The following is a 24,195-nucleotide window of genomic DNA, read 5'->3' on the forward strand; positions in this document are numbered from 1 at the left end:
AGTTGGTCATTTAGTTTTGTTCCCAGTCCCCTCTCCACTTCTGTCCAGGCTATGAGTGTTTTTGCCACATTAAAATACAGATGTTGCTATTGGCCAACCCCAGTTGCCCAAACCCCATTCGTCTGTAGTCTGCCACATCCCCAGCTATGAGACTCTGAAGAGATGGAAGAAATCCATCCATTATGTGTCAGCCACAAGTCCTACTCCATGCTCTTTGTTTTTAAGCAACGAGGGTCCTGCTATGTTGCAGGAGCTGCAGTACAGTGGCTCTTCACGGGTGCAATCATAGCACACCACAGCCTTGAACTCCTGGCTTCAAGCAATCCTTCTGCCTCAGCCTCCTGAGTAGGTGGGACTTCAGGTGCACACCACCTGTGGCTTCTCTTCCATGCTCTTGCTCTCTCTTTTGGAATAGTTGAGGAAAAAGGGCATGAGATAAATAAAGGAGAGGGATGTTTGGGCTGCTTTTTGCTTACTTGCTATATAGAAAAGAGATCCGGAAAGAAGTCTAAGACCAAGTTGGCACTAGCAGCGTTAATGAATCATTAATCTCTACTATTTTTTTTCTTTCTTCCTTTCGTTTCTTTCCTCTTTTCCTCCCTTCCTTCCTTTCTTCCTTCCTTCCTTCCTTCCTTCCTTCCTTCCTTCCTTCCTTCCTTCCTTCCTTCCTCTTTTTTTTTTTTTTTGAGACAGGGCCTTGCTCTGTTCCCCAGGCTGGAGTGCTATGGCATGATCTCAGCTCACTGCAACCTCCACCTCCTGGGTTCAATAGATCCTTCTACCTCAGCCTCCCTAAGTAGCTGAGACTATAGGCGCGTGCCACCACACCTAAATTTTTTTTTTTTGGTAGAGATGGAATTTCACCATGTTGCCCAGGCTAGTCTTGAACTCCTGGGCTCAAGCAGTCTGCCCACCTTGGCCTCCCAAAGGCTTGGGATTACAGGCGTGAGCCACTACATCTGGCACTCTTTCTTGATGTTTTTGCTATTTGGTGGGGCAGAAAAAATTATTAAGAGAAAATAGTGGACAAGGAATTCAGATGGTCTCCAGTCATGGGTTAGTTTGAAGCTAACCAGAGACCTCTAGAGCAAGGGAGAAAAAGAAATTCCCTTTTATTCCTTTTTTCTGGGCTGAACTTGAGACTTATTTTACTCCAAAGCTGGGAATGAAGTAATCATTGTCCAGATCTGGTCTTGGAGACATTCCTGGGCCCTTAAGGGAGGGGAGGAGATGGTGAACAGTCAGGACACAGGCCTTGTCCTGCATTCCTCTTCTCTGAGCCAACTTGCAGACAGAATTTATGGCTCTGGACAACCCCCAGGAATCTGTCATATGTTCACACCACTGAATGGGTGCTCAATGCATGTGCAAAGTGAGTAAATAAATAAATGAACAGATGTTTCTTCCGGAGTCAGAGTGTAGAGAGTTGACCTGATTAGAGATCCTAGTGTGAGTGAGGGCCCTGGGACTTTGTTGGTATTTCCCCACTAGCCAGGCTGTGTGCCTTAGTGTATCACATGTGGACATGGACACACGGCCAGTACACTCTCTGGGATGTTTTTATTGTTGGAGGCAGATGCAGCAGGTACAAGGAGCCAGTGTTTTTCAGAACTGCAGACCATAACCACTAGTGGGTCTGAGATCGACTTAGTAGGTCAGACCAGCATTAAAAAAGAAATAGAATTAACACTCTTAGAGTGTTAGTGAGGATAGACATTTTTGGTAGAACTTTTATTTCAGTTGTGTATATATGTGTGTGTGTGTATGTGTGTGTGTGTGTATTATATATGAGCATGTTTTTTTACTGGGTCTTGATGTGAAATATGTTTTTGAGATTGAAAAGTTTTGCAAGCCACTGTAGTAAAAAGTTATATTGGCAAATAAAAGAACAAATAAACACCAAACTCCTTTTTGCTAGGTATTTCTATTAACTTCCTTTGGTTATAAACAACAGAGAATGACTCCAGCTAAACTAAGCAGATGAGGAAATTATTAGAAGGAAATGAAGCAGTTCACAGAATTTAAGGGAAAGCTTAAAAAGCCCTAACCAAGGATGTTCTGGGGCCTGGGTAAGTGGAACAACGGAGGCTTACTACTATTGGTGAATTGGTTCCAGCTGTTTTAGGTCTTTGTGCCATTATGCTCAAGATTCGAGGGAGAAAGTGCCATTGTCCCTTGGCCCCCAGTTGTCCAGAGCGGGACAGGGTTCCTTGATTGATAGGCCCCCCAGATTATAGTGATGGAAGGAGATTCTCCAAAGACCCAAATGTTATCAGTGGAGGGGAATGAAAGCTGTGTGGCCAAAGAACGGATGTCTGTGACATTAGACTTTACCATGGATGATCTCTGATTTCATTTCCCTCCTTCCCTCTTTTCCTTCCTTCTTTCCATCTGTCTTTAAGTCACTTTTTTTCTTTTTTTTTTGAGACAGGGTTTTACTCTGTTGCCCAGGCTGGAGTGCAATTATGTGATCACTGCTCACTGCAGCCTTGAAATCCTGGACTCAAGGGATCCTTCCACCTCAGCCTCCCAAGTAGCTAGGACCACAGGCATACCCAACATATCTAGCTAATTTTTCATTTTTCGTGATATGGGTTCTCACTGTGTTGCCCAGGCTAGTCTTGAACTCCTGGTTTCAAGTAATCTTCCTGCCTCGGCCTCCCTAGGTGCTGGGATTACAGGTGTGCACCACTGTGCCTGACCTTAAATCATCTTTTCTTTGCGGGGGGTGGGGGGATGGAGTCTCCCTCTGTCACTCAGGCTGGGGTGCAGTGGCACAGTCTTGGCTCACTGCATCCCTCCATCTCCTGGGTTCAAGCAATTCTTCTGCCTCAGCCTCCTGAGTAGCTGGGATTACAGGCATGGGCCACCATGCCCAGCTAATTTTTGTATTTTTGCTAGAGATGGGGTTTCATCATGTTGGCCAGGCTGGTCTCAAACTCCTGACCTCAAATGATCTTCCTGCCTTGGCCTTCCAAAGTGCTGGGATTGCAGGCATGAGTCACCATGCCCGGTCTCTAAAATCACTTTTTATCGAAGGAATATATATGTGTGATTTTAAAAGATCTAATAATATCAAAAGGCTTTTAAAAGAAAATAGCAGTCCCCTATTCCAAGTTCTGCTCCATGGAAGTAACCACTTTCTACTCTTAGCTGTTTTGTGTTTACCTCCATGTTTCTCAATAATATGCTTGCTGTGATTTTTCTTGATTTATCAGTTTTAGACATCTGTTGATGGAATTATAGGAAAATCTAAAATCCCACCCCTCACATGCTTTCTTCCCATCCTCCCAGTGTAATTGTATTACAATTTTTGTTAATGTAATAAACTATAGTTTCTGTTAATAGCATTGTGGTCAAGAGCATGGCTCTGGGCTGAGCTCGGTGGCTCACATCTGTAATCCCAGCACTTTGGGAGGCTGAGACAGGTGGATCACCTGAGATCAGGAATTCGAGACCAGCCTGACCAACATGGCAAAACCCCATCTCTACTAAAAATACAAAATTAGTGGGGTGTGGTGGTGCATGCCTATAATCCCAGCTACTTGGGAGGCTGAGGCAGGAGAATCGCTTGAACCCGGGAGGTGGAGGTTGCCGTAAGCCGAGATCACGCCATTGCACTGCAGCCTGGGCAGTAAGAGTGAAACTCCGACTCAAACAAACAAACACAAAAGAGCATGGCTGTGGGAATCTGACTAAGGTGGGCTCTTATCAGGCTTTGATGTCTGCTTTGCCCAAGCTCACTTAGGCAAATTACTTAATTTTTTCGTTTTCAGTTTTCTCACTTGTAAAACTGGGATAATAATTGCACCCTTCTCATAAGGTAGTTGTGAGGATTAAATTGGATAATACATATAAAATATGAAGCACAGTGCCTGGCATGTGGTAAGTACTCAGATGTTAGCTATTATTTTCTATTTCTACTGGCTTGGACTAGACTATTTTAACCTCCTTTAAGCAACCAGCCAAGGGATGGAGGAAGAGTCTGGGAACTCTCTGGTTTGGGCAAGGTTTGCTCCTCCTCATTATGCTGACTTTTGTTTTTTCCTGTTTCTTTCTCGTTTTCTTGATGATCCAGGTTCCTCAACCAGTGGAGGGTCCCAGGGGTGAGAGGAGGGCCTACAGATAGAGCCAGGGTGAAAACCTGAGTAACCTTTGCTAGTCCTGACTCAGCCAGTACTGATCTTACACTGGCAGTGGGTCAGGGTTCATATTTTGGCATCTCTCTCTGGGCATCTTTCCTCTTCTTTTTTAGACCTCATGACCAAGGCAGCTGGTGTCCCCTGCTGCTCTGGTTTCTTTAAGTAATATATAAGTTTTATCTTTCCTTAGAATATTTGCATTTTTTTTATCCTCTCTCTCTCTTTTTCTTTTTCTTTTTTTGGATTTATCTTGTCCAGAGAGGTTCTCTCAACACCTGGGTGGACTCAGAATTTTTTTTATCAGCTGCAATCTGAAGACTTGTCTTTATCACGGAATAGGTGACATTCCTTTAGGACCTCAGAAGCTCAAGTAGTTTAATACCAAGTCTTTCCAGAGCCTCACTCTCTTATTTTTTAAACTAGAACTGTGATTTTTTGAAGCCTTACCATGAGCTTCATATAATTTTTTATGAACAGCTTTATTGAGATATAATTCATGTACCCCATTTAAAGTATATAATTCATTGGTTTTTAGTATATTCACAGAGTTGTGCAATCATCAATAAATCAATTTTAGAACATTTTCCTTACCTTATAAAGAAATCCTGATCCATTAGCAGTCACTCCCCATTTCCCCCCAACCTCCCTCAGCCTTAGGCAGCCACCAGTCTACTTTTTTTCTCTGTGGATTTACCTGTTCTGGATATTTCGTATGAATGTAATCATCGGTATATGATCCTTTGTGACCGGCTTCTTTTATTAGAATGATGTTTTCAAGGTTCATCCATGTTGTAATGTGAATCAGTACTTCATTCCTTTTTATGGCTGAATAATATTCCATTATTTAGATGTATTACAACAGTGTTCGTCATGGATAAATGTTGGTGGACATTTGGGTTCTTTCTGCTTTTTGGCTATTCTGTATAATGCTGCTACGAACTTTGGTGTACAAGTTTTTGTGTGGAAATATATTTTCATTTCTCTTGGAGAGGAATACCTAGGAGTGGAATTGCTGGGTCAGAATATTTGCATTTTAAAAGAGGATTCATCTGGAGCCATTGCTGCTTACTCCAGAGGAATGAATGTATTCTAAAACATGGAAGTGCTGGTTCTGTGACATCTGAGTGTAGGGGAAACTGCTGGGCAGAGGAGCCTTTCAAGTTTGGTGGCTGCCTGTTCCTTCTACTCATGAAACTTGCCCTACACTCAGCCCATAAATTTCTCCTCACACCATCCCATCTCTCCCATTTATTGCCAGGTTCTTACTTTCAGGAGCATTGCAGCTGATGTCAACAAGCCTGCCAGGAATTTGGGGAATGCTGGGCTTTGCCAGAGAAGGAAGGATCTCCTCTGAGCGAGGAGAGTTACCTCATCATCAGGCATTTGGTGCTAACATTTGCCCATAGTTCTCCAGGGTGGAGGGGGGTGTGCACCCAGATGGTTTCGGTTCCAGACACGTGTGCTCAGAGAGGTGGGATGAGCTTCCTTGCCTGCTAGTAATTATGGCGCATGCCTCTTTGGGTCAAGGTGCAGAGTCTTATGAAATACCTTTGTTTTCCAGGGGTTGGAAAGGTTCAGTTGCGGAAATAGGTATGTGCCAGGAAGGCTTGTGGCCCAGATTTAAGCCTGGCCAGCAGAGGCAGGAAGCAGAGGAGAGAATATAGGGAAGGAAGGGGATGAGGAAGGAAGGAAGAAAAGGGACATAGTTTTCTTGGGTCTGGGTGCACAGAAGCAAAAATCACTAAGCAGGTAGTCAGAGCCTAGAGAGGGCAGAGTCACTCCCTTTGATGCAGAGGGGGCACTGAGGAACTTGCCCTTTCATTCCAGGTTTGCTGGTCGCTAGGTAGGTGTCCTAGAGAGAGACTGGCTCAGCAAGTGGGTGTCTCCTTCAGAGCTGGTTCAGGAGCTCACTTCCCTCTACGGACACACAGTCACTGCTCGGCCCCATTGTTTTCCTTTGTTAAGGCTCCAAGTAATGAGAAGGGCTGCCTCATGTAGGGTGCCACCTCAAATCCTTTTTCTCATTTCACCTCACAGTAACCCTGGTCAGCCCTCTACATAGTGCCTGTCCAGCCCATGCCTCTGGGTAGGCAGCCACATAAAAAGCAAACTCCTGTTTTGTTGGCTAATATGGGGAGGAAGAAAGGGAGTGAATCTTTGTGTCCTATTCCACAAAGGGCCATCTCTGGCTTAGGCAGCACTGCAGAAGGCAGGACCATGTACCTGAGACTGATGAGCTGAGTCGGGTGCGAGCCTCACTCAAGGAGAGGGTAGGCACCCACCTATCCCATCCGGCTCTCTTCTTTGACTTTGTGGGGCATTCTTCATCCTGATCACTTGGGTGCCATTGTTACAAGGGGCTAACTGTTCATATTTTTCTTGGAGTTTTTTTTTTTTTGACACGGAGTCTCGCTCTGTCACCAGGCTGGAGTGCATGGCCCGACCTCAGCTCACTGCAACTTCCACCTCCCAGGTTCAAGCGATTCTTCTGCCTCAGCCTCCCGAGTAGCTGGAGCTACAGGCATGTGCCACCATGCCCAGCTAATTTTTGTATTTTTAGTAGAGACGGGATTTTATCCTGTTGGCCAGGATGGTCTCAATCTCTTAACCTCGTGATCCGCCTGCCTCCCTAAGTGCTGGGATTACAGGCGTGAGCCACCGCGCCTGGCCTCCCATTTTTCAACGTGGGGAAACCGAGGTGACTGCTCCTCCAGCAACTTGAAAGGCCATGTACACTTGGGGTGGGAAAGTGGATGGGATTGAGGGACAAAGTGAGGAAAGAATGGGATACAGGGTGAAGATGAATCAAGGTTGCTGGTTTCCAGCTCGGGGACAATCTCTACTTCCTTTGCTTCCTCTTAGAAAGAACACTTGACTCCTACCCAGTCCTAGTGACCCCTGTAAAACCTGGGGAGTGAGAGCTGGGGCAATGCAGGCTTTTCCCTATTCACATGAGCCTGTGGTGTGAGAACTCTGCGCCTCTCTCCTTATCTCTCTGGGGCCTCCCTGTTTATCTCCTTATCTCTGCTATGGCGTCTTGATCTCTAACCCCTCAGCTATGTGTTTACCCCCTCCCTGCTTTGAGGGGTGAGTCACAGCCGGAGATTTGTTTGAACAGAGTGGTGAGGCTGCCTATAATTTGAAGGTAGCTGGGCTTCTCCCAGAGATGTTTATGAGGTTAGAGGCTGCTTACCTTATGATTAGCACTGCTCCTTTTTCCCTAGAGAAGAAGGCCTCACTTCTCATCTTGCCTTTCAGAGTCCCCAGTGGAGACCCCCCTGCCAGATATTTTTGGGGTGTTCCTAAAGCTCCCTGGAGCCTGCTCACAATCCTGAGGAAATGTGAGCCTGCTCCAGAAAACAACGAAGTGCACCAAGCAGAGAGGAGCCCCAGGATTTGCTCCTTGACTCTAGGATGGGGGTGCAGGCCGAGGTCTGTGGCCTTGTTGACTAAGATGCATTCTCCGGTTGTGGAGGATGAGGTGCCAGAGAGAGAGAGCACTGGGTTTTTCATCAGCTCCATTAGACAATTTACTTCATCCACGCTCTTCCTTTGCAGACTTTACAGAGCTACTTGGGAAAGTAATGCTGCTTCATCCTTGTGAAGAGATTTGTGGTTTGCAAATCACTTTTACATCATTCTGTCACATCTACCTAACCTTTCTAAAATGTCGGTGGTGGTATTATCACCCTCATTTTACAGACAGAAAACTGAGACCCAGAGAGATTGAGTCATTTGCTCAAGGATTAATGGTCATCATCCTGCCTCTGACTTCAAGTTTAGTACTTTGTTTTGAGACAGAGTCTCGCTGTGTCACCTGGGTTGGAGTGCAGTGGCATGGTCTTGGCTCTCTGCTGCCTTGACCTTACAGGCTCACTTGATCCTCTCACCTCAGCTTCCCTAGTAGCTGGGAGTACAGGTGTGCACCACCACACCAGGCTAATTTTTGTACTTTTTGTAGAGACAGGGTCTCCTTATGTTGCCCAGGCTGGTCTCAAACTCCTGGACTCAGGCGATCTGCCTGCGTGGGCCTCCCAAACTGCTGGGATTACAGGCTTGAGCCAACATGCCTAGCCAAGTTTAGTACTTTTTCTTTCCTTCTCTTTATATGTTTTATTACATAAGTGTCACAGGGCTCACTGCACCTCTCTCCTTATCTCCCTGGGGCCTGCGCCTCCCAGGCTCAAGCGATTCTCCGGCCTCAGCCTCCCAGGCAACTGGGATTACAGGCTCCCACCACCACACCTGACCAGTGTTTTATATTTTTAGTAGAGACGGGGTTTCACCATGTTGGCCAGGCTGGCCTTGAACTCCTTACTTCAGGTGATCCACCTGCCTTGGCCTCCCGAAGTGCTGGGATTATAGGCGTGAGCCACTGCCTGGCCCAAATAGCTTTTTTTTTTTTTTTTTTTTTTTTTTTTTTTTTTTTTTGAGATGGAGTCTCACTCTGTCGCCCAGGCTGGAGTGCAATGGTGTAATCTTTGCTTACTGCTTCCGCCCCTTGGGTTCAAGCGATTCTCCCGCCTCGGCTTCCTGAGTAGCTGGGGTTACAAGCATGCACCACCAGGCCCAGCTAATTTTTATATTTTCAGTGGAGACAGGTTTTCACCATGTTGACCAGGTTGGTCTCAAACTCCAGACCTCAAGTGATCTGCCCGCGTTGGCCTTCCAAAGTGCTGGGATTACAGGCGTGAGCCACCGCACCCGGCCCCAGCTTGCTTTTTTATTTAACATTTATTTTGAGATTTATTCATGTCAATGCATGTTGCATAGTTCATTTGTTTTCACAGCTGAATAGTGGTTCATTGTACTAATATGTCAGGGTTTATTCATTCATTTTCTAATTAGCCAGGCATGGTGGTGCACGCCTGTAGTCCAGCTACTTAGGAAGCTGAGGTGAGAGGATCAATTGAGCCTGGGAGGTCAAGGCTACAGTGAGGCATGATCATGTCACTGCACTCCAGCCTGGGTGACACAGTGAGACCCTGTCTCAAAAATAATGAGGATATATAGTTTAAAAATTCGTTTTCTTGTCCGTGGGCCATCTGGGTGGTTTCTGGTATTTTGTCATTGCATGCAATGCTGCTGTGAACATACTTCTACATGTCTTATCTTTATATTTCTATAAATGTAAGGAAATCCTCCCAAAATAGCTCATTAGCATTTTAATTTGCATTTTCCTTATACTGGTGAGGTTGAGCATCTTTACCATTCCATTAGCCACTTGTATTTTTTTTAGAGTTGCCTTCTTAGTTTTGCTCAATTTTTCCTTGACCTTCCTCTGCTACTTTTGTGTTTCTGCTTTTTTCAGTTTTCCATACTGCTTCTCTAAACTGAAGAGCTGGAGTTTCTCAAAGGGAATTGGGAAAATCCCTGAACATATCACCTGGAACTCATGCAACACATATTTTTTTGAGAACCTATTCTAGACCAGGCGTTGTGCTAAATAAGCTATCCATGTCTTCAAGGAGCTTGATTTTATTAGGGGAGATGAATAAATAGTTACAAAAGAATGGGCTCCTTGTTAAAGTGCGGGATATGTTGGTTGCAGTAGGTGCTCTGACTGAGAGAGAAGTGCTGGGATAGGACCCTCAAAGAGGAGATGCCTTGAAGGCTGAGCAGGAATTCTCCAAGGAGGCAAGGGAGGAGAGGATACCCTGGTCGGAGAAAGCAACATGTGCACCTCTGGGGAGGTGGGAGCACATATTGCACCGGAAGACCCATTAGCAGAAACAGACTTGGATTTGGATGCCTTCTACGATTGGATCAGGAAAAAGTTGGGGACAGTTAGAGTGCAGGGTACATTGGGGTACTGGAGGGAGTCAAAATATTTTATGTGGTATAGACTGTGATAGTCCTGATCGTAAGGGGACTCTAATACCATAATGAGTTTTTGATTTTTTGTTTTTAAAAACATTTAATAATAACATATATACAGAAACATACATACATCACAAATGTACAGTCAAGTAATTTTCACAAACAAGACACATTCCTGTAAGCAGCACCCAGATCAAGAAACAAATCATTACAGGCACTACAGAAGCCCCCTCCTGTCCCCTTCTAATTACCACCTACCTTCACCCTCAAGGGTAACCACTGTCCTGACTTCCAAAGTGCATATTACATTAGTTTTGCTTATTTTTGTGCTTTTTATATAAGTGGAATCATATAGTGTACTTTTGCATCTGGATTCTTTTGCTTAACGTCTTTGTGAGATTTACTGATGTTGCATGTACAGTGCTTCATTCTTTTTCATTGTTGTACAAAGTTCCATTGTATGAATATATTGCAACTTATTCTACTCTTGGTGAACATGTGGGTAATTTCTAGTTTGAGGCTATTACGAAAAATGCTACTGTGAACTTTCTAGTATACATGTTTTTATGGGAAACATATGTATGCGCCAGGGCAAAGGGAAAGCCTCCTCTTCACCCTTGGAAGTTTTGCTGAAAATCACTGACAAAAGATAGATTAATAGGAAAAAAGGGCTGGGCGCAGTGGCTCACACCTGTAATCCCAGCACTTTGGGAAGCTGAGGCGGGTGGATTACCTGAGCTCAGGAGTTCAAGAGCAGCCCGGCCAACATGGTGAAACCCCGTCTCTACTAAAAATATAAAAATTAGCTGGGCGTGGTGGCGGGTGTCTGTAATCCCAGCTGCTTGGGAGGCTGAGGCAGGAGAATTGTTTGAGCCTGGGAGGTGGAGGTTGCAGTGAGCCGAAATCGTGCCACTGCACTCCAGCCTGGCCGACAGAGCAAGAGAGGCTCTGTCTCAAAAAAAAGGAAAAAAGGCATACACATTTATTTGATCATATTTTTAGGTGACATGGGAACCTTCAGAATGAAGACCCAAATGTGCAGAGGAAACCGTCCATTCTTTTTTAATTTTCAATTTTTATTATTTTTAGAAGCTAGCCTTACTGAATCAGAAGCAGGCCATTCTTAGATTTCAAAAAGTATAGACAGCTGTGTAGAAATATGATTGGACAAAAAGGGTATGATCTAATGCTAAGAGACTAAGTGGGAAACCCAGCAAGGCCTGTCTGTCTAGATTCTTCTTGGCCTCTCTAAGCATTCCTTCTGGGTATGAGGCAGGACCCTCTCTGGAATGGGGGTCTTGTGACTTAAAATCAAGCAAGGTGGGTCAGAGAATTTTTTTGTTTTTTTTTAATTTTAGATGAAATCTTACTTTTGTCACCCAGGCTGGAGTGCAATGGCACGATCTTGGCTCACTGCAACCTCCACCTCCCAGGTTCAAGCAATTCTCCTGCCTCAGCCTCCCAAGTAGCTGGGACTACAGGCACCTGCTACCATGCCTGGCTAATTTTTTCATTTTTAGTAGAGACGAGGTTTCACCATGTTGGCCAGTCTGGTCTCGAACTCCTGACCTCATGATCCGCCCATGCCTCCCAAAGTGCTGGGATTACAGGCGTGAGCCACCATGCCCAGCCAGATAATTTATTTATAGCTAGTTTTTAACAGAAAGAGAGGTGGAAAGTCAGAGTAATAATTTTAGGTTTTATGGTTGGCTTTGGGGAAAAGGGGTTCTGGTTTCTATGACCCGCCTTGAGAAGAGAGATTCTAGTTTCTATGGCTAGCCTTGGGACGGCGAGGGGAGGAATGAAAGGCCAGAAAAGAGGTCAGGAGAAAGTGAGAGAAAACTTTTTTCTTCCAAGGCCTTCATTTTGGGGTATCATATTCTGAGATCCTACATTTGTGTTTCTGTTGGGTAGAGTAACTAGTGGTGGAATTCCTGTGCCTTAGAGTACTTTAGTGTTCATCTTTGGTTGATGCTTCTGAATTTTCCAGCGATTGTGATACTGTGCAGTCCCAGCATCAGTGTCTCAGTGTCGGTTGTTCCACATCTGCTGAATACTTGGTATTTTTTTTTTTATCCATTTCGTGTTAGTCATTCTTTATTTTTTTTTATTTTTTATTTTTTATTTTTTTTTATTTTTTATTTTTTATTTTTTTTTTGAGACGGAGTCTCGCTCTGTCGCCCAGGCTGGAGTGCAGTGGCCAGATCTCAGCTCACTGCAAGCTCCGCCTCCCGGGTTCACGCCACTCTCCTGCCTCAGCCTCCCGAGTAGTTGGGACTACAGGCGCCCGCCACCGCGCCCGGCTAGTTTTCTGTATTTTTTAGTAGAGACGGGGTTTCACCGTGTTAGCCAGGATGGTCTCGATCTCCTGACCTCGTGATCTGCCCGTCTCGGCCTCCCAAAGTGCTGGGATTACAGGCTTGAGCCACCGCGCCCGGCCTCGTGTTAGTCATTCTGATAGGTATTTTGTGGCATTGTTTTGTGGTTTTAGTTTCCAGTTCTTTGATAATGCCTGATTAAGTTGAACCCCTTGTCATATGTTTGTTGACTGTTTAGGTATCCTCATGATGATATATCTGTTGGCGTCTTGTGCCTGTTTTTCTATTGGTCTGCATGTCTGGCTGTCTGTCTCTCTTTTTTTCTTTAAGTAAACATTTTATTTTGAAATACTTTTAAATTTACAGAAAAGTTGCAAAGATAGTACAGAGAACTCTTGTATACCCTTCATCCAGTTTTCCCACAACGTGAACATCTTCGGTCACCATGGCACGTTTGTCATATGAAGAAATTAATGTTGGTACAATGCCGTTCACAAAATTGTAGACTATTTGGGTTTCACTACTTTTCCCACTAGTATCTTTTTTCTGTTCCAGGGTTCAGTCCAGGATCCCATGTTAGTCATTTTGTTTAGTAGAATTCTTTATATATTCTGGACATCTTTTGTCAGTTATACATATAGTGAATTTCTTCTGCTCTGTGGGTTGCCATGCACTCTTTTTATTATTATTATTATTATTGAGACAGAGTCTTGCTCTGTTGTCCAGGTTGAAGTGCAGTCGTACAGTCTTGGCTCACTGCAACCTCCACTTCCCGGGTTCACGCGATTCTCCTGTCTCAGCCTCCTGAGTAGCTGGGACTACAGACACGTGCCACCACGCCCGGCTAATTTTTGTATTTTTAGTAGAGACAGGGTTTCACCATGTTGGCCAGGCTGGTCTCGAACTCCTGACCTTGTGATCCACCCACCTTGGCCTCCCAAAGTGTTGGGACTGTGAACCACTGTGCGTGGCCTCCCCCACTTTTTTTTTTTGAGACAGAGTCTCACTCTGTTGTCCAGACTGGAGCGCAGTAACACGATCTTGGCTCACTGCAACCTCTGCCTCCAGAGTTCAAGCGATCCTCCTACCTCAGCCTCCTGAGTAGCTGGGACTACAGGCGTGTGCCACCACTCCAGGGTAATTTTTGTATTTTTGGTAAAGATGGGATTTCAGCATGTTGGCCAGGCTGGTCTCAAACTCCTGACCTCAGGTGATCCACCCACCTCGGCCTCCCAAAGTGCTGGGATTACAGGTGTGAACCACCACACGAGCCCTCTCAGCAGTGTATTTTGATGAATAAAAGTTCTAAATATTAAGGCCGGGCATGGTGGCTCACACCTGTAATCCCAGCACTTTGGGAGGCCAAGGCGGGTGGATCACATGAGGTCAGGAGTTCCAGACCAGCCTGGCCAACATGGCGAAACTGTGTCTCGTCTCTATCAAAAATACAAAAACTTAGCCAGATACGGTGGTGCATGCCTGTAATCCCAGCTACTCAGGAGGCTGAGGTAGGAGGATCACTTGAACTGGGGAGTCAGAGGGTGTGGTGAGCCAAGATCGTGCCATTGCATTCCAGCCTGGGTAACAGAATGAGACTCCCTCTCAAAAAAGAAAAAAAAATTATAAGGCATACACTAACATTTTAATAGTGGCTGTTTCTGGGTGGCAGGATTATAAATGCTTATTTTCTTCATTATATTCTTTTTGTCCCTGAAAGTACTTGAAGGAATATGAATTCCTTTTTTTTTTTTTTTTAAGAAAAATATAATTATAGGTCGGGCATGGTGGCTCACACCTGTAATCCCAGCACTTTGGGAGGCCGAGGCAGGCAGATCATGAGGTTGGGAGTTTGAGACCAGCCTGGCCAACATGGTGAAACCCTGTCTCTACTGAAAATACAAAAATTAGCCGGGTGTGGTGGCAGGTGCCTGTAATCCCAGCTACTCGGGAAGCTGAGGCAGGAGAATCGTTTGAACCCGGGAGGCAGAGGTTGCAGTGAGCCGAGATGGTGCCATTGCACTCTAGTCTGGGTGACAGGGTGAGACTCCGTCTCAAAAAAAAAAAAAAAAAAAAAAAGATAATTGTAGATTCACATGCAGTTATAAGAAATAATAGAATTCCCGTGTATCCTTTATTCCATTTTTTCCAGTGGTAACATCTTGCAAAACTATGGTACTCTATCACAACCAGGATATTGGCATTGATACAGTCAAGCTATGGAACATTTCCATCACCATAAGGACCCCTCATGTTGCGCTTTGAGAGCCACACCCACTTCCCTCCTGCCCCTACTTTCTTCTTAACTCCTAGTAACCACCAATCTTTTCCCATTTCTATAACTTTGTTATTTAAAAAATGTTACACAAGTGAAATTATACAGCATGTAAACTTTTGTGATTGGCTTTTTTCACTCAACAAAATCGCTGCAGAGTGTTGTTGCATGTATCAGTAGTTTGATCCCTTTTGTTGCTGAGTGCTATTCCACAATAACGGATGTACCACAGTTTGTTTAACCATTTCTCTACTGAAGGCATCTGGGTCGTTTCTAGTTTTTGGCTGTTACAAATAAAGCTGCTTTTTCCCTTTCCTTTTCCCTTTCCCCTTCCCTTCCCTTCCCTTTCCCTTTCCCTTTCCCCCTTCCTTTCCCCTCTCCCTCCCCGTCTCCTCCCCCCCCCCCCCCCCCCCCGACTCCTCTCCTCATGGTCCTACTCTGTAGCCCAGGCTGGAGTGCTGTGGTATGATCACAGCTTACTACAGCCTCAACCTTGCCAGCTCAAGTAATCCTCCCACCTCAGCCTCCTGAGTTTCTGGGACAACAGGCACACAACACCATGCCTAGATAAGAAAAAAAACATGCTTTTTTGAAGAGAGGGGGCAACTTTCTTGCCCAGTCTAGTCTCAAGCTCCTGGCCTCAAGCAATCCTCCCACCTTGGCCTCCCAAAATGCTGAGATTACTGGCTGGGCACAGTGATTCACGCCTGTAATCCCAGCACTTTGGGAGGCCAAGGAAGGTGGATTACTTGAGGTCAGGAGTTCGAGACCAGCCTGACCAACATGGTGAAACCCCCTCTATACTAACGTATGGAAATTAGCCAGGTGTTGTGATGGGAGCTTGTAATCCCAGTTACTGGGGAGGCTGAGATAGGAGAATTGCTTGAACCCGGGAGGCAGAGGTTGCAGTGAGATTGCGTCACTGCACTCCAGCCTGGGCGACAGAAAGAGAATTCGTCTCAAAAACAAAACAAAATGCTGAGATTACAGATGTGAGCTATGATGCCTGGTTCTGTTTTTCATTTATCTGTTTTCTTTTTCCTGCCTTCCTGTGGATTAATTGAGCACTTTTTAAGATTCCATTTTTATTCATTTGTAATGTTTTTGAGTGTTATATGTTTGTATAGACTTTTTAGTGGTTGCTCTAGGTATTATACATTATGTGTATATAGGTTATCACAGTCTACTGGTGTTGGCATTTTACTAGTTTGAGTGAAGAAGAGAAACCTTTCCTTCCTTTATATCCCTTTACCGTCTCCCATTTATGATACTAGATATTTAATAGTATAATATTATCATATTTAAATATTTTCTCTGCATACATTTAGAACCACATCAGACATTGTTATACTTTTTGCTTTAATCATCAAATGTAACTTAGAAAACCTAAGAGGGGCTTTCCAGCCCCGGCCCCAGCCCCTACAGCCACCAAGATGTTGATGCCTAAGAAGAATTGGATTCCCATTTATGAACTCCTTTTTAAGGAGGGAGTCATGGTGGCCAAGAAGGATGTCCACATGCCTAAGCACCTGGAGCTGGCAGACAAGGATGTGCCCAACCTTCATGTCCTGAAGGCCATGCAGTCTCCCAAGTCCCGAGGCTATGTGAAGGAACAGTTTACCTGGAGACATTTCTACTGGTACCTTACCGATGAGGGCGTCCAGTATCTCTGTGATTACCTTCATCTGCCCTGGAGATTGTGCCTGCCACCCTACGCTGCAGCCACCAGAGACTGGAAGTCCTCAGCCTAAAGGTCTGGAGGGTGAGCGACCTGCAAAACTCACAAGAAGGGAAGCCGACGGAGATACCTACAGGCGGAGTGCTGTGCCCCCTGGTGCCGACAAGAAGGCTGAGGCTGGGGCTGGGTCAGCAACGGAATTCCAGTTTAAAGGTGGATTTGGTTGTGGACATGGTCAGCCACCTCAGTAAAATTGGAGAGGATTATTTTGCATTGAATAAACTTATAGCCAAAAAAAATTAAAAAAAAAAGAAAAGAAAAGAAAAAGAAAACCTGAGAGGGGAAGGAAATCTTGTTGTATTTACCCATCTTTTTTCTACTCATGTTTCTTTCTTCTCAATATTTCAAGTTTCCGTTTTTTTTTTTTAAATCATTTTCTTTCTGTTTAGAGAACTTTTTCAGCCATTCTTTTAGTGTAGGTCTGCTGGTGGGAAATTCTCCTAGTTTTCCTTCATCTGAGAATGTCTTGATTTCCCCTTCATTGCTGAAGGATATTTTTCTTTGTTATAGGATTCTGAATTGAAAGTTCTTTTCTTTTAGCATTTGAAAAATAGTATGCCACTTCCTTCTACCCTCTGACATTTCCGATGAGAAATCTGCCATTATTCACATTGTTTTCCCCTCAAAGGTTATTTTTCTCTGGTTTCAAGATTTTTTCTTTGTCTTTAGTTATCAGAAATTTAATTATGATCTGTCATGGCATGAATTTCATGTTTGCTGTGTTTGAAGTTTGCTTGGCTACTTGAATCTACAGGTTTGTGTGTTTTGTCAAATTTTGAAAGGTTTTGGTCATTATTTCTTTGAGAACATTTTTAACTCACCCTCTTTCTTCTCTCTACCTGGAATTCTGATGGCTGGACGGAATCATCTCTCAGTGCCCCAACCCAGCCTAGTTGTCTATGCTCTTCCAATTGGAATTGCCTGGGTTTACGAAACAGACCAGACTGGGCCTTTGTTAGCTAATAACCCCTTTGTTCTGACTGAAGGATGCCCTGCCTTTTCCCAGCCTGCCTCCAGGTATGGGGAGATAGTGTTTTTTTTTTTTTTTTTTTTTCCCCCCTCTTTGAGATGGAGTCTCGCTCTGTTGCCCAGGCTGGAGTGCAGTGGTGTGATCTTGGCTCCCTGGAACCTCCACCTCCAAGGTTCAAGTGATTCTCCTGCATCAGCCTCCCTAGTAGCTGGGATTACAGGTGCCTGCCACCACACCCGGCTGAGTTTTATATTTTTAATAGAGATGGGGTTTCACCATGTTGGCCAGGCTAGTCTCAAACTCCTGACCTCAGGTGATCCACCCACCTTGGCCTCCCAAAGTGCTAGGTTTACTGGCGTGAACCATCGCACCCGGCTGAAAGAGCGTTTTAATAAAAGTGCGGGTGTATCCTGGGAAGAAAGAATTGTCAGCCATTCTGGCTATTTTGAAATAATTTCCTCTTCTTTCTTTTGTAATATTTTCTTGACCTAGATGTCGTAGAGCATTCTCTGTGCATTCAGAAAATACCTTTGCGAAGCGCTGTGGCATACAACAGCTCTGGAGGAGTTAACAGAAGGGGTAATTCTTCACAGAACACAAATAACTGAGAGGCAGATGCCATGGGAGGCCTTGTGACACTGTGGGAGCTCCAGGAGGGGAAGACGTGTTTCCCACAGGATGCAGGGTAGCATCTTGGAAGATGAGGCATTTGAACATGAACTTGAGGAACTTGCAGATGCCCTAGGTGAAAATGGGAAGAATGGATATTTAAGGCACAGGAAATGATGGGAGCAAAGACACTGAAGTTGGAAACCATCGAATGTATTGGATAGGGCACTGAGAGATGGTAGCAAGAGGTGTGAGTTTACCCACACTGTGGAGGGCCTTGCATGCCACTCTAAGGATGTGGCTTTTATCTCATAGGAATTAAGTGTTTTCATAAAACCAGCTACTTTGTTAGGGTTGGGAAGGTTTAAGGGCCATTGTGACAGTGTCTTCTGTCTTTCCTACTTTTGGATTCACTTCAAGAAGTGGGAGGATGCTGATGTTTCAGTGCTACCCTCCTGTTTGGCAGAGAGTAACCTCCATACATTTTCTCATTTTCTTTCTTTCTTTATTTTTTTTTTTGAGATGGCATCTCGCTCTGTTGTCCAGGCTGGAGTGCAGTAGTGCGGTATCAGTTCACTGCAGCCTCCCCCTCCCTGGTTCAAGCGATTCTCCTGCCTCAGCCTCCTGAGCAGCTGGGATTACAGGCACCCACCACCATGCCTGGCTAATTTTTTTTGTATTTTTAGTAGAGATGGGGTTTCATCATGTTGGCCAGGCTGGTCTCGAACTCCTGACCTCAGGTGATCCTTCCACCTCAGCCTCCCAAAATGCTGGGATTATAGGCATGAGCTACCACACCTGGCAACATTTTCAAGTAATATTCAACAAAAAAACCCTCAGCTGGGGGCCAGGCACAGTAGTGGCTCATGCCTGTAATCCCAGCACTTTGGGAGGCCGAGGCAGGAGGATCACAAAGTCAGGAGGTCAAGACCAGCCTGGCCAACGTGGTGAAACCCCGTGTCTACTAAAAATACAAAAATTAGCCAGGTGTGGTATTGTGTGCCTATAATCCCAGCTACTTGGGAGGCTGAGGCAGGAGAATTGCTTGAGCCCAGGAGGCGGAGGCTGCAGTGAGCTGAGATCGTGTCACTGCACTCCAGCCTGGGAGACAAGAGCAAGACTCCATCTCAAACAAACAAACAAACAAACAACCCTCAGTTGGATGGTAATATACCCATTTTACAGATAAAAACACCAAGAGTTAAGTATCTCACCAAAGACTGATTTCTTCTCTGCCAAGTTGGAAGGTTATCTTCTCCAGACATTTGGAAGGTTAAGAGGGTTCCTTAAAACCTGTCTGTTACCGGTAAGATGTTTTGATGACCAAATGACCTTAAGATCACTTTCATTCTTGGGTAGCCCAGCACCTATTTCTCTTCATTGTCTGGGAGAGGCATATACTCCATCCTCATGCTGTCACAGAATGGAATCCAGAAGGAGCCTGAGATATACTTGGTCCAACTCCTTATTTTTCCAGTGTGAACCAGAGATCCATAGTGGCTAAGCCCCTCATTCACCTCCATGCATAGTACAGGTGATCTACTCTGCCTTGTTAGTTTTCTCTCAACGTTATCATCTTCCCAATCTATAGGCCCCTAGTTTTCCCTCCTACCACCTTTTTTCCTTTCAGGTTTTTAATTTTCCCCACAAAGTGTTGTGTTTGTTTGTTTGTTTTTGTTTTGTTTTGTTTTTGAGACGGAGTCTTACTGTGTCGCCCAGGCTGGAGTGCAGTGGTGCCATCTCAGCTCACTGCAAGCTCTGCCTCCCGGGTTCACGCACTCTCCTGCCTCAGCCTCCTGAGTAGCTGGGACTACAGGCGCCTGCCACCAAGCCCGGCTAATTTTGTTTTTGTATTTTTTAGAAGAGACGGGATTTCTCTGTGTTAGCCAGGATGGTCTCGATCTCCTGACCTCGTGATCCACCTGCCTTGGCCTCCCAAAGTGCTGGGATTATAGGCATGAGCCACCGTGCCCAGCCTTTTTTTTAAAAAACCTTCTTTGAAGCCTGGGCAACATGGCAAAACCTCATCTCTACAAAAAATACAAAAATTAGATGGGCATATTGGTGCACCTATAGTCCCAGCTACTTGGGAGGGTGGATCACTTAAGCCTGGGAGGTCGAGGCTGCAGTCACACACACACACACACACACACACACACACACATTTGACTTATGAATGAAAACCTGCTTTATTCTTTGAAATTAGGCTGATCTCTAGAGGAATACCTGTTATCTTGCCTGCTTTCACTTGGATAATTTCCGTGTGGCTCATAGAAATGGGAGTTTGAATTCAGGTATTTTCTTATAGTTTAGTTCAGGAAGAATATGCTAGTCTTATAAAGTGCATCAATAACTTGCTGGCTGGTTGTCAGGAGCAGAAATTCTGGATTGAGGATGAGCAGTCCAGGAATGACCTCTCCACAACCAGAGAAAGAAGAGTGCATGCAATGTGTTCCCTGTTGTCCAAGAACCAGGGTAGCCCTGCTGGGGCCGTACAGAGCAGTGTGCCATGTAGTCCTTGTTGTGAAAGAAAGGACTGTCAGATGGTCCCAGAGTCACCGCCCCAAACACCTGATTTTGGGCAAGGTAACGCTGCCTCCCTGGACTTGTTTTCCTAGTCTGTGAAGTGGTGATGACAAGGCCCGCTCCACAGGGCTGGCAGAAGCACGCTGTACTGGTAGCACTTTGTACCTGTAGACTGTAAAGGTGAGGGGTTATTGTTGCTGTCATTGTCATTATTAGGGCAGCGTGGACATTCTCAGGCTGACTCTCCAGGGTGAACTGACAGGAGATGAACTTGAACACATAGCCCAGAAGGTACTGCGGAATTCTGGTGGGCAAGGCCCCCTCCCCACACCAGCGCTTCCTTGCTGCTGGCCTCTTACCCTAGTACTGCCTGGAGCTGACTCTGGTGACGCGAGCGTGGGAGCCCCTCCTTTCAGCAACATCCAGCCTGCCTCAGCCTTGTGCACTGCTTTGGGGCAGGAGGAGTCCCCCACTAAAATTAAAACTAAGCTGCTATTTCTGCCAATTTTCCCTGGCCGGTGTTCTTGCTGCTGTGTGGCTTGTGTTAGAGGTTCTGAAATGAGTTTTTGGAGAGGAAAGTCAGACTAACCCTTCAAGTCTTTTGAGAAACAGGTCTTCTGCATTAGTTGAGGGGCAGGACTTCTGGGCTTGCCATGTGATTTCTGAGCCATGTCTCTCTCTGTCTTGTCTCTCTTCGGCCAGGCGGGAAGGAAGACCTATGCCATGGTGTCCGGCCACTCCACTGGTCATTCTCTGGCTTCAGAACTGGTGGAGTCCCATGATGGACATGAGGAGATCATTAAGGTAAGCTTAGTTCACCTCCAACTTTTCTCCCTGTCCTCTTCCTCCCTGCACGTATGTGAGAGGGAGCAGTTGATGTTGTTGCCAAAGGGAGCTTGTGGTTTGATGGAAGGAACCAGACCTGAGCTGCTAGTTCCTGGCAATCTCCTAGAAACATCTTAATTAATACCAGGAGACTACAGTCTGCCTGTTAGCAACTTTGGTGCGGCCTGGCCCCAGGCAAGGGGCCGTACTGGATGACCTTACTAGGGGCCTATCCACTGACCATGTTTTGCTGCTGGAGGTTGTGGAGACAGGTAGGAGGTGTGTTTATGGAACTTATTATTTTCCTATAATGGGTTCATCCTGATGGAACTTATTTATTTATTTATATGTTTTTAGTTTTGTAGAGACAATCTCACCTTGTTGCCTGAGCTGGTCTCCAACTCCTGGGCTCAAGCAATCGTCCTGCCTCAGCCTCCCAAAATGCTGGTATTATAGGTGTGCACCACCCCACCTGGCTGATGGAACTTTTTTTTTTTTTTTTTTTTTTTTTTGAGACGGAGTCTTGCTATGTTGCCCGGGCTGGAGTGCAGTGGCCGGATCTCAGCTCACTGCAAGCTCCGCCTCCTGGGTTTACGCCATTCTCCTGCCTCAGCCTCCCAAGTAGCTGGGACTACAGACGCCCGCCACCTCGCCCGGCTAGTTTTTTGTATTTTTAGTAGAGACGGGGTTTCACCGGGTTAGCCAGGATGGTCTCGATCTCCTGACCTCGTGATCCACCCGTCTCGGCCTCCCAAAGTGCTAGGATTACAGGCTTGAGCCACCGCGCCCAGCTGGAACTTATTTTTTTAAAAATAAAATGATTTTTGTTATTTCTCTCTCTCTTTTTTTTAATAAGACAGCTTTTCGAGATATAAATCCCATACCATATGATTGACTCAGTTACAGTACAGTTATGTGCTACATAACAACATTTCGGTCTGTGATGGACTGCGTAGACAACAGTGGTCCCATAAGATTATTATACTCCATTTTCACTGTATTTTTTCTAGGTTTGATACATTACCATTGTGTGATAATCACCTACAGTATTCAGTACACTAACATGCTGTGCAGGTTTGTCTGTAGCCTGGGAGCAATCGGGTACACCGTACAACCTAGGGGTGTAGGAGGCCATGCCGTCTAGGTTTGTGTGTGTACACTCTGTGATGTTTGTACAGGGATGAAATCGCCTAATGATGCATCCCTCAGAATGTGTTGCTATGATTAAGTGATGCATGACTGTGTATATGTGAGTGTTTATGCCAATATAGCTATGGAGCATTTAGCTAAATTTACTGCATGAGGGTAAATTTCCAGAAGTAGAATTGATAGACCAAAAGGTAAATATATTTTTAGGTCTTCTGATCCGAATCACCACATTCCACCCAGTAAATTGGCGGTAACAATTTATCCTCCCACCAGCACTATATGAAGCTGCCTATTTTTGTATAGTTAATTTAATTTGAGGTTTCTTAACTAAATAGTGTTCTTATTTCAGGTGTACTTGAAGGGGAGGTCTGGAGACAAGATGATTCATGAGAAGAATATTAACCAGCTGAAGAGTGAGGTCCAGTACATCCAGGAGGTGGGCACCCCTTCCCTCTCACGCAGTGCCTAGGTCATTTCTCTAAATCTCACATTTTTTTTGGCTGTCTTCCTTTGTGGATTCTGGTTTTTCCGCTTCTTTTTCCTTTATGCCTCTGAAATGCCGCCATCCCCTCCTGTGTGTCAGATATATAACTTTCGACCCTTCATACGTGATCCATTAATCCACGGATACTTAAGTACTATGTGCCTAGCACTGTCCCCAGCCACCTATCGAAAATTACCAGCCAACTTTTCACAGCATTTCTTCACTCCCTTCCTGGCTCATGTTTCTCATGGGCACTTATGCCCATATAACATATTACACATTTTACTTATTTGTCTTTTGTGTTGTGTGTGTCTCCCCAACAAGAATGTCAGCTGTAGCCCCACTTGACCAGGGTACCTCTCTCCATCCTACGGCCAGTAGTTAGGACAGTGCCTGACTCATAGTCCAGGCCGGGGATGGTGCACAGAGTTGGGTGAGTTGGCGTGCTCTCTTTCTCTACCCTAAAGCTCAAGTTTCTTCCCCTCCCCTCCCAGGCCAGGAACTGCCTACAGAAGCTCCGGGAGGATATAAGTAGCAAGCTTGACAGGGACCTAGGAGATTCTCTCCATCGACAGGAGATACAGGTAATAGGAAACGGTCCATGGTTGGGTCCCCACCGAGGAAGTGGGGTTGTGCCAGGCAGTCTCATTTACCAATTACCCAGTGTGTGCTCAGTCTGGCATCTCTGCCAGGAATGGAGAAAATAGAGGTGATGCTGGCTTCTCTGGAGCACTCACAATCTGGTTAGGACTCTCCAGCCGATGAGCACTTACATTTACACATGTCAGCTTAAGCATAAGTACACCTGCTCCTGAAACACTGTACAGAAATTGAACTTACACAAATTAAATATCATCAGTTGTTAGCAAAGCCTCTTATCTATAAGGATTCTGTGATCAAGCTTCCTGTAATAATGGAGTTTTATAAAGCAGACAATCACCTGTAAATCCACACTTCTCATAAGCTGATCTTGCTTAGTTTGGGTGGCACCTGTAGTGTGAATTGAAGTCCGTGCCCTAGCCTGTTATTAATCTTCTATATAGTTATGTCTAACCTGGGATGGGAAGCTCCTCAAGGTTAGGAGTTCACCCCACCCCCATCCTGTGTCTGTATCCTCACCCTCCCTCTCTCCCCAGGTCTGGGATGTAGAAGGCATCAGTAAATGTTTGTTAGACTGAACAGATTGGATAAGTCTTTCCTGGGATGGATAATCCTGGGATCCTGCTTTTCAGTTTTTCCAAAACTCGAGGATAGAAATGCCCTTGGGAGAACAGAGCTGTCTCTTTGTGACTTCGCCCTCATCCTTTAGATTCTGAGTTGTATCTTTGATTTGCATTTTTGT

At 45.2% G+C, this 24,195-nt stretch overlaps 1 protein-coding gene and 1 pseudogene across 4 annotated transcripts in view; both read left to right on the forward strand.

Moving 5' to 3' along the window:
• Positions 1-24,195, forward strand: part of TUFT1 (tuftelin 1) — a 44,722-nt gene that overhangs the window by 1,324 nt on the left and 19,203 nt on the right. The window contains exons 2-5 of one of the 4 annotated variants that reach the window (XM_050750924.1): positions 20,612-20,686; positions 21,098-21,199; positions 22,719-22,805; positions 23,348-23,437. In XM_050750924.1, the coding sequence (XP_050606881.1) occupies positions 20,612-20,686; positions 21,098-21,199; positions 22,719-22,805; positions 23,348-23,437 (354 nt within the window). Of the gene's footprint in view, positions 1-19,745; positions 20,687-21,097; positions 21,200-22,718; positions 22,806-23,347; positions 23,438-24,195 lie in introns of those variants that run through there. The other 3 variants (XM_050750912.1, XM_050750902.1, XM_050750916.1) reach the window with 3 other exon arrangements.
• LOC126932564 (40S ribosomal protein S10-like) lies at positions 14,965-19,599 on the forward strand (annotated as a pseudogene).

Source organism: Macaca thibetana, chromosome 1 (genome assembly GCF_024542745.1).
Source record: "Macaca thibetana thibetana isolate TM-01 chromosome 1, ASM2454274v1, whole genome shotgun sequence".
Classification (NCBI taxonomy): domain Eukaryota; kingdom Metazoa; phylum Chordata; class Mammalia; order Primates; family Cercopithecidae; genus Macaca; species Macaca thibetana.